The sequence below is a fragment of the Rhincodon typus genome, unplaced genomic scaffold (assembly GCF_021869965.1).
Source record: "Rhincodon typus isolate 14 unplaced genomic scaffold, sRhiTyp1.1 hic_rhity00002235, whole genome shotgun sequence".
NCBI classification, from domain to species: domain Eukaryota; kingdom Metazoa; phylum Chordata; class Chondrichthyes; order Orectolobiformes; family Rhincodontidae; genus Rhincodon; species Rhincodon typus.
The window spans coordinates 3,215-13,662 of record NW_025967873.1 but is presented as its reverse complement, the minus strand read 5'-3'; the positions used below and the strand labels follow the sequence as shown (position 1 = coordinate 13,662).

General features: G+C 39.4%; 1 protein-coding gene across 2 annotated transcripts; it reads left to right on the top strand.

The window, feature by feature from the left end:
• Positions 1-587: 587 nt before the first annotated feature.
• lmod2b (leiomodin 2 (cardiac) b) lies at positions 588-9,741 on the top strand. 2 transcript variants are annotated; one of them, XM_048593030.1, is made up of 4 exons: positions 588-785; positions 1,370-1,625; positions 5,805-7,190; positions 9,159-9,741. In XM_048593030.1, exons 2-4 carry the CDS (start codon positions 1,467-1,469, stop codon positions 9,183-9,185), a joined length of 1,572 nt encoding a protein of 523 aa, XP_048448987.1. In that variant the 5' UTR covers positions 588-785; positions 1,370-1,466; the 3' UTR covers positions 9,186-9,741. The 2 variants fall into 2 exon arrangements, with proteins under 2 accessions (XP_048448987.1, XP_048448986.1); XM_048593029.1 differs by lacking the exon at positions 588-785 and having other exon boundaries at positions 1,268-1,625.
• Positions 9,742-10,448: the final 707 nt, after the last annotated feature.

The window sequence follows — 10,448 nt, the reverse complement described above, 5'->3', positions numbered from 1 at the left end:
AAGCACCCAGACCCAGACACACACACACTTGTACAGTTCCATCCAGCTCCAAATGCGACCATTGTCATCTATTACATCGCAAGCTCCATATTTCCAAAGCTCGGCCGGAATTTGAATTGCGCCCGTCATCTTCCTATTGTGGGCTTGACATTCTTTAAGAGCCACATGGTCCTCCTCCAACTCTGTGGCCTGACCTGAGCAAATTCCTGTCAGTGCTCTAGTGGATCTATTGAGCACCCGTAAAATGCTCGCTTGATCTTCGATGTACACACACAGTACTGATCTCTAGTATTTTTAGCAATAAAAGGTAGACTTTGGGGCATGGAAGAGGTGTGGACGTAGGGAGCTAGAGTTAAGGTGAACGGTCATCCGTGATCAGAACACGGTCGATGTGTTTCATGACCAACTCTTCCTATTGCTTATGCATTTAAAAAAAACCTTTCAAAATGTGATTTGGGGCTGTAATGCAAAAGAAAGACTGCCGATTTTATTATAAAAGTGGCACTCGTGTGAAGATAACGGAATCTCTAAACGGGTGGGGTTTAACGTACCGTGCCTGTAAATAGTCGGGATTGCAATGTACAGCATGTCCAAATAGCGGGACTTGTATGATCTGACTAGGTCAACTTCCTGTTGTATGTGGATTGACATGGCTGGTTTTTGTCACATCTTTTCAAAACTTCCAAACCCCCCACTTGGCTGAACTTAACCCTTGCCACCCTCCCTCCCCCACATCTAGTGTTCTTAAACTTAACTTCTATCGCTTTGCATGCTGAATTCCTAAGGTAGGTCCTCCCTTTTTTGTGGGGTAACCAGTTTGTTAATTTCTCTAGAACTGTACAAAAACCTTTCTTTTGTTTTCTGTCAAAACCGACGTTTAGAAAACAAAAGTAAAAGTGGGACTTTTAATAGGAGTAGTCATTAGGAGATTTTCCGAGGCTGGGTTTGTTTATTGGGGTGGGGGGTCTGCGGAGTGAGTGGGTGACAGAGAGAGGGAGAATGCTTTAGGGACCTGTTGCTGTGTCTGAGGTATCAGGGACCTGTGAACTATGACAGGGATAGAATGTTGGACTGGGACCCTCTGCTGTAATGGAGTGAGGTGCCTGGAAAGGATAGTGCTTTAATTTGAACTGTCTCTGGTGACGTCTGTTGCTGAAAACGGAACATGCTTTCATACATTTGTTAGAACAGCCAGCACATGACCTCAGCCGCTGCTTTAAAAGTTATCTGCAAGAGCCCAGACCCCCAGCTCACCGAGCGCAGTCCACTCTGGTCAGTCAGGAAAGACAGAAAATAGAAATTCTTTTGTTTTCAATTTCCTTCTTCAAACAGTTCGGTGGTTTATTGACATGTCGCAGTTCGGTTACAGGAAAGAACTGCAAAAGTACGAGGACATAGACGAGGATGAAATCCTTGCTTCTCTGACCTCGGATGAGCTAAAGGAACTGGAGAAGGAGTTGGAGGATATGGAACCGGACAAATTTGTACCCATTGGGCTCCGGCAGAAAGACCAAACAGATAAAACCCCTCAAGGAACGTTCAGCAGAGAGGCTTTGATGGCGTATTGGGAACACGAAACACAGAAACTGTTAGAAAATGAAAGACTTTCGGCCGAATTGAACCAGGTGAGTGCTTAATCCAGAACTTGACATCGTGACAGAACAAAGTCTTTTCCCCAAATCTAGAATCCCGTGGCACAAATAGAAAGCATTTGGCGCGTCGTGCCTGTGCAGAGAGCTTAGTTCTCTCCTCCTTCTCTTGGAAATAGTCTCTTTTCAAGTATTTACCTAATTTCCTATTGAAAGTGATTTTGAATCAGCTTCCATTGTCCTTTCAGACAACGGATTCCAGATCATTAACGCCACTATACTGGAAAAAAAATCCACATTTCACCAAAGCTTATTTTCTCCATTATCTTAAATCTGTGCCTTCTAGTTACTGACCCTCTGCTAGCTTTGTTTATTCTGTCAAGATCCTTTATCCTAGTTCCTTGTTATCAGTTGATGTAGAACTCCAAATAAACAATTCAACAATTTTAGACTATTTGAAAATTGCACAGCTTCAAGCCAAAACTAGAAAGAAAACAAAACTGTACATGCAACAGTTGGAGGACAACATCCCTCTGTGACTTGTCTCATTAAGCTGTTGGGGCTGGTACATTTCACAAATTGCTGACTGTGGAAATGTTAAATGTACAGAGAATTCAAATTGATCTTCATTTTAAAACTTTTGCGAAGACTCAACTTTTAAGCCAGGTCACTCCAGGCTTTTCCTTTCCTTCTCTTCCTAGTAAAGCACTGTGGATGTTGTTGGCAGTAAAAGTGCAATACATGTTGTGTCATTTCTGTATGTTGTGTTATTTCTTTTTAAGGTAGTGTTCTGTCAACTAATCCCTGCCTCAATTTTCAAAGTCAGTGTTAACTGTCTAACGAATCCACTCGGTCGCTCTAGGAAACGTATTATTAACAAACAGCAGCATACTAGCTTGTTTATAATTTATGCAGAAATATTGAGGAATTATGAACAGACAAAAAGAAAATGAGCTTGGAGATCCTCACCCAATTCTAGGGTGCAGGGCCATGAATTGATCAGCTGTATTTTATGACTGAGGATAAGATCTTTGACCTTATTGTACACCTCAATATGTGTTGCTGATTCATGTGAAATTAGGAACCTTTGCAATAATCACCGTTGTTACACTTCAGTGTGTAATGATGAATTTGCTGACATGAAGACAACAAAAATTAGGTAAATAATATTTTAAAACTTTAAATTCTGTGTTGCTTTTTGTTACTGATCATTGCACCATTTCGACTTACCACATTTTTGCAAAATGTGTTTAATAGGAATAAGTTTAAGTGGGGAAAAACGTTTCTTACTCCTCTGTTAAGTCTTGTTATAGATGACACCAAACTTAACTGTTCTATTTATGTGGCATCAAGCCAGAAATGTAATATACAAACACAAAACAGAAAGGGGAGATGAAATCAAGAAACTGTAGGCCAGATAGCCTAACATCTGTCATACAGAAACGTTACAAATCCATTATTAAGGATGTTACAGCAAGATACGTTGAAAGTCATAATGTGATCAGGCAGATTAAACATGATTTTGTGAAAGGGAAATTGTATTTAATTTGAGTTTTTTGGGGGAAGTAACAAGCAAGGTGGATAAAGGGCAAAGTGTAGATGTGCTGTACTTGGATTTCCAAAAGACCATCCCAAAAAGTGTCACAAAGATTACAGACAAGACAATTTCTACACCTGGTGTGGGGATGGAATAGATAAAGGATTGATTACCTAACAGGAAGTAGAGAATAGGAACATGTGTGTATTTTTTTGGATTCCCAAGCTGTAACTAGTGGGGTGCAACAGGAATCCAAGCTTGGGGCCTCAACCATTTATAGTCTACATCAGTGACTTGGATGAAAGGATTGACTGTATGGTAGCTACATTTGCTAATGACACCAAAATAGCTAGGAAGGTAAGTTACCAAGAGGAGGTCGTTAGTCTGAATAGGGATGTAAATGGGTAAAGTGGAAAAAATTTGGCAGTTGGCATATAATTTGGGAAAATGTGAACTTGTCCATTTTGATAGGAAGTATAGAAAATCAGTATGCTATTTAAATGGTAGCAAATATGTAGAACCCTGTAGTACAGAGGAATTGGGGCATCCTGGTACATTAATCTCAAGAAGTTATAGCAAGTGATTAGGAATGCAAATGGAATGTGAGTGTCTATTGCAAGGGGAGTGGGAAATCATCAAAGATCGTTAGACAACACCACCACTTCCATCTAGAAGGACAAGGGAAGCAGATATATGGGAACACCATCACCTGCAAGCTCCCTCCAAGCCATTCACTATCCTGACTTGGAAATATATCGCCGTTCCTTCACTGTCGTTGGGTCAAAATCCTGGAATTCACTCCCTAAGGGCATTGTGGGTCAACCTACAGCATGTGGACTGACAAGGTGGAAGCTGATTACTACCTTCTCAAAGGCAACTAGAGACAGGCAATAAAATGCTGGCCAGCCAGTGATGTCCCTGTCCTATGAATGAATAAAAATAAAATGTAAAAGTAGGGAGGTTTTACTGCAGCTGTACCTTGGTATTCTTGGAAAGACTTGGTCTCCATATTTGAAAAAAAAACAGAACTACTTGAGAAGTAGCTCAGAGAAGGTCAATTAGATTTTAGTCCTGGGATGAAAGAAGTTTGAACAGATCGGGCCTGTACCTGTAGGAGTTTAGAAGAACGAGAGGCAAACCACAGAAGGTCCCTATGGGACTTGATAGTGTGCCTAAGCAAGACAATGTTTCCTCTTAGAGTGGAGACTGGAATAAGATGGAAATGAGCATGGAGCCTGTTCATATAATTTACTCGAGGCATGAATCAATAGATTTTTGATAGAAAAGGGAATCTGGGGTTATGGTGGACAGCAGAAAAGTGGGAGTTGAGATCAGCCATAATCTCATTGAATGGCAGAGCAGGTTCACAGTACTGACTGACTTACCGCTCCTGAGTCCTATGTTCCAAATGACTATTAAAGCAGCTCATTCTGTGTCTTTTGCATGCTATGATCCCTAACTGCCTTCCAAACTTCCTGTGTGGCTGAAATAAAATTTAAAAATTCATGCTAATTTCAGAAGAAAAAAACTGGAAAATGTTTCAGAAGCCAGAGTCAATCGCAAAAGTTTCAGGAGCTGGCAGTGGCTGCAAGACACACCTAGTAATGCCCAGTTATCTTGTACACACTACAGTGGCCTCACTCAGAATCTCATCCCACCTGCTTTTGGCTGTTTACAGTAAATTTCCATTCACTGTACAAGTTGGCTACTTCTTGTACAGTCACAACTCGAAGAGTCATGTTGAGACTCCTTAGTAATACTTTCACTGTCAAGGTACTCATGTTATTTATCCCTTCTAGCATTCTGCCTAAAACTGAAGTCAAATTAATGGGTCTTAATCATTGTCACTGTTTTTTTTTTGTTGCCACATTGGCCTCCTCTAATTCTCAACTCCAAAAGCCACTCAAGATATTGTCAAGGAGTTTGAAGAATTCAGCAACCACTTATTTGAGTACCCTTGGATGAATGGTGTTGGGGTTAGCAAGTCAACTGCTGTAAGATCCCTCGGTCTGTCCAAGACTGTAGCAATCGTACAGTACATTATTGGTAACTTGAAAACCATTTAATCCTCTATCTTACCCTGGGTATCCATCCAAATCTGTTCCGAGGAATCCTTCAGTAACGTTATACAGTCTATTATATCCTTCTGACTGTAAGTGCAACTGGGAAAAGTACTTTCTGTTATCACTGCATCTAAACACTATCTTCTTCTGAATTCACAACTATTTATAACAAAACAGGGAGAAGTTTGAAATAATTTATATATCACTGAAAAAAGACACCAGTCAAAACAGCCACAATTGTGTGTACTGTTAGTCTTCATCTAACTGCTGCATTCTTCACAGAGCAATACCTCTATGAAACAGAGTCTACTTGCTAACCAATCACCTCTGTTCTCATATAATACAAAATGTTGTTTTCTGTTTAAATCAGTCTTGTGGTGAATTGTCCTGATCAGTACAGGATGAAATAACTTGCCAAAATATGTCATTTTTTCAGCAATACTCAAGTTCCATCTTACCAGTCATTAGAAATAATTAGAAAATTTAGAAATGTATACCAGTGGGAAGAGGGAAGTGGTGACATATGACTTTTATTCTCAACTGCAATAGATTGCTTCAGCCAAGCTATGTATATACTGTGCTATATCTGGTATTTATTTATCACTGTTATTTCAGACACAAAGTAATGAAATTGAGAAAGGAAATACTGAAGATGACTGTGAAACTGAAAGTGAAGGCGGGCAGTCAGAGGTTGAAATAGACATAGATGAATGTACATCAGAAGAATCAGAAGAGGAGGATGAAGATGATATAACAACAGAGGAAGAAAAAGAGGAGGACGTGAATGATGGCACATCTTTAGACATCAGATCAGTAAGCATAAATGGACAGGCTGAACCACACTCATGTAATGGGCACATTAATGATCAATCATTGCAAAACAATATTATGCAGTATAACAAAAGAAAATTGACAGAAGATGATCCAAATCTCAAAGCAACTGCTAGCTCACCAAGTGGAAATGCAGCATTAATTGATGACACTCTTGAGAGCATTAAGAATAATGATTCAGAGAAGACAGAAATCAATCTGAATAATATTGAGAACATAAGTATTGCAACATTCACACTCATGGCAGAAGCTCTGAAATACAATACAGTTGTCAAAATTTTGAGTCTGGCCAACACTCATGCTGATGACCATGTGGCTTGTGCACTAGCTGACATGTTGCAAGTTAACAGAAGCATCACCAATCTTAATATTGACTCAAACTATATCACAGGCAAAGGGATCTTAGCTATCATTAGAGCCATACAATATAATAATGTATTAGCAGAACTAAGATTCCACAATCAAAGGCATATATGTGGAGGGCAGGTTGAAATGGAAATAGCCAAACTTCTTAAAGATAATGAAACGCTTATGAAATTAGGCTATCATTTTGAACTGCCAGGACCACGGATGGCAATGACTAGTATCCTAACCAGAAACCTGGATAAACTGAGGCAAAAACGCCTCCAGGAGCAAAAGCAGCAGCAGGAAATGGACAAAATGCTTGGCATTGTGGAGCCAACAAACCGAAGAACACTAGCCTTGCAGAAGGACTCGCCAAGATCCTCTCCACATGCTTCTCCAAAGAGCTCACCCTGGTCGTCTCCTAAAGTAGTCAAAAAACTAAATTTTCAGAAGTCTCCTGTTCCTCCTCCACCACCACCCCCTCCTCCTCTTCCAGAGAAGCTTGTAATTCCTCAGCCGCCGCCACCTCCTCCCCTACCACTACAACTGACCCCAAGTAGAAATATAGCTGAAGCCATTAAGCTTCAAGAGTTGTCCAAGATGAAATCACAGAATGTCCACCAAAATGCCAAAGTGAGGAAAAACAAAGGTAAAAACAAGAAAATGAATAAAGAAGACCACATTTTAAAGGATCTCAAAAAATCTTTAAGACCAATTTCAGACCAAAGGTCAGAGACTGGGTCAAGGCCAGCAACTCCTCAGAGGACATTCCATGATGAACTTATGGCAGCTATCCGATCAAGCAGTATAAAGCAGCTAAGACCAGTAAGTTACAAGGAGACTAATGAAAAACCTTAGACAATTATCTTGCAAATTTATATCACTAACCTTTTGTACATCCATTGTTGAAAGTTCAACACACATTCCCTACAGGGATTAGATGTTAACTGTATTTATGTTATCATTATTTGGTTATGTAGAATAGAACTTATTCTTCTAACATTATTGCATATGGACCTTTTAAGTTATTTAATTTGAGTAACGTTTCAGATGAGGTAATACATCATAGTATAGAGATAATTTGAAATTTTTATTATTTACTGGAATGTCTAATAAATTAGGTTCAACCATAAAATGTAGAAGCAGAAATAGGCGATTTAGCCTGTCGAGGCAGTTTGGTAATTCAAAGAGATCACGGCTTTTGTGATAATCCTCAACTCTTCTTTCCTGCCTTATCTCCACAATGCTTGATTCCCTTACTGATTTAAAAATGTATATATCTTAATCTTGAATCTACTTAATGACCCAGTCTCGACCGCCTTCTGCGGTAAACAATTTCTTAGGTTAACTAATGTCAGAGAAAAAAATCTCCTCATCTCTGTCTTAAATGGATGACCACAAATTCTGACATTATGCCCTCTAGTCCATGACTCTCCCACAAGGAGAAATAACCTCTCCAAATCCACCCCATCTACTCCTCTAAGTTCCTTTAACATCTTCTAATTCTTCTAACCTCCAACGAGTAGAAGCCTAATCTACTCAAACTCTCCTCATAAGAAAATTCATCCATGTCAAGAATCACTTTAGTGCCCCTTCCCTGGGCTGCCAGTTTATCTTTCCTTAAATAAGGGGACCAAAACAATTTACAGTATTCCAGGCGTGGCCTAATCAGTGCCAAGTTGAACATGTGATGATAACAGAGGGTTATTTGCTTGCTTAATATTATCTTTTGTGCCGTAGCCGTGATTGTATTAATTTAACCAAATAACTGTCACCAAATCCTACAGCCAGTTAACACTTTATTGTAGTCACGGGAGGAAAAATACTTTTAAGTATTTATGTCAACTGACCATTACAAGGTTATCTGACGTTATGGCTTTAAGTAAAGTCACCAAATTTACATTGCATGGACAATCTTGTCATGGTCTTATTGACTGGGGAATGAATTCAGTCTATGCCAAGCAAATAAAACTTTATTTCAGAAAAGAGACAATCAAAATATCTTCAGAAATATATAGGCTACCCAACCAGAGATATGTTATTGATTGAAAACATTGTTAAGAATTCTACCACACTTTGCATGTTAGTAATGAAAGTATAATTGCTTTTGTATGAAATTGCTTGGTACGGTAGTAACACAAGTAGCCTCAGGCTGCGAAAAGCATCACACAATGCACCTGAGATAACAAGGTGTAGAGCTGGATGAACACAGCAGGCCAAGCAGCATCAGAGGAGCAGGAAAGTTGACGTTTCGGGTCTGGACCCTTCTTTAGAAATGCACCTGTCTGTTTTTCATATCCGCACTTCCTATGGTTACTGTTGTCAATACTCCCAGATTATTCACAAAATAATTAGAAATATTATACTGTAGTTATAATGAACTGCTCAGTGGTTAGCACTGCTGCCTCACAGCGCCAGGGACCTGGGTTCGATTCCATCCTCGGGCAACTGTCTGTGTGGAGTTTGCACGTTCTCTCCGTGTCTGCATGGGTTTCCTCCGGGTATTCCAGTTTCCTCCCACAATCCAAAGATGTGCAGACTAGGTGGATTGGCCGTGCTAAGTTGCCTGTAGTGTTCAGGGATGTGTAGATTAGGTGGGTTATAGGGGGATGGGTCTGGGTGGATGCTACGAGGGTCGGTGTGGACTCGTTGGGCTGAAGGGCCTGTTTCCACACTGTAGGGATTCTATGATCTATGATATATGGTCCAAAGTAAATAATATAGAATTAATAACGTGCATTTACTACAAATATTAATGGTATGTAAATATTAAAATATTAAACCTTTTTTTAGGTTGAAGTTCCAGAATGTCTTCGATGAATTTATCTTTTTTGTTTCTTCGTCAAGAAGGAATAATGCAAACATATTCAACAATGGATCCTGCAAACATCGGAATAATTGCTGTTAAAAAATGGACACCAGTTCTGTTCAGAAGCTCAGTGAAACATTGTGTGCACTTTCAGACGTGCAAGTGCTGAGTATTCTAGCGTGTGAAGTAGACATTGAGTTCTTTCTTTAGCATTAGTCAGTGGATGCAAGGCGTCTTAAATTAAAGAATGACTATCATAGGATAGATGTATTTATATGTAAATATGTAAACAAATGGATTTTCTATTTAAGTAGACAATTTTCTGACACTGCTGAGTGTTAAATAAGGAAAAATGTTTTGGAAATTGATTTAAAAAGTTAAACCATGTAAACTACATAAGTGACTTCTGGATTTTATAACTTTTAATCCTGTTGTATAGCTAGTTCAAGCTTCTGTTGACCGTAGAATAATTTTCTTTGATGAACAAAAAGTACTTAATTTAAAATCCATTTTCATGCCTTTGATATTGTTAAACAGTAATAAAGGTACCTCTGGCCAATAATAATGTCTACTTTTGATGTGCCATTGACATTTTGCAAGGTTTGTCGTTCTTTGCATATAGTCTGTATCTGTAAACTTTGCCAATTTTTAGGTGCCTAATGTAAATAGCTTTTCTTTGCATACGCACAGTGAGTGAACATTGTTTGTCTGACTTTGCTGGGACACAGAGGATGACAGAGCCAAGAATCATTTCTTGGCCAAAACTCATTTTGTTAAACCAGGAAGAACTGCTGCACGGTTGATTCGTCTACCGTTGCACTATCGGAGTAACAAGCAACTAGCTTGTGACAGTCCTGGGGTTAACTGGAACGGGTTTGGTCTCCTTACTTGAGAAAGAATGTACTGGTAATGAAGGGGATACAGAGGAGGTTCGTAGCTTGATTCCAGAATTGAGAAGGTTCCCTTATGAGGAGAGATTGAGCAGACTGGGACTGTACTCATTGGAATTTAGAAGAATGAATGAGTGGGGATCATATAGAAACGTATTAAATTATAAAGGAAATAGATTGGATCGGAGCAGGGAGGTTGTTTCCACTGGCAGGTGAAACTAGAACTAGTGGGCATAGCCTCAAAATAAGGGGGAGCAGATTTAGGACTGAGTTGAGGAGGAACTATTTCGTCCAAAGGTTGTGAATCTGTGGAATTCCCTGCCCAGATGAAACAGCTGAGGCTACCTTGTTGAATGTTTTTAAGGCAAAGATAGAATTTTGAAC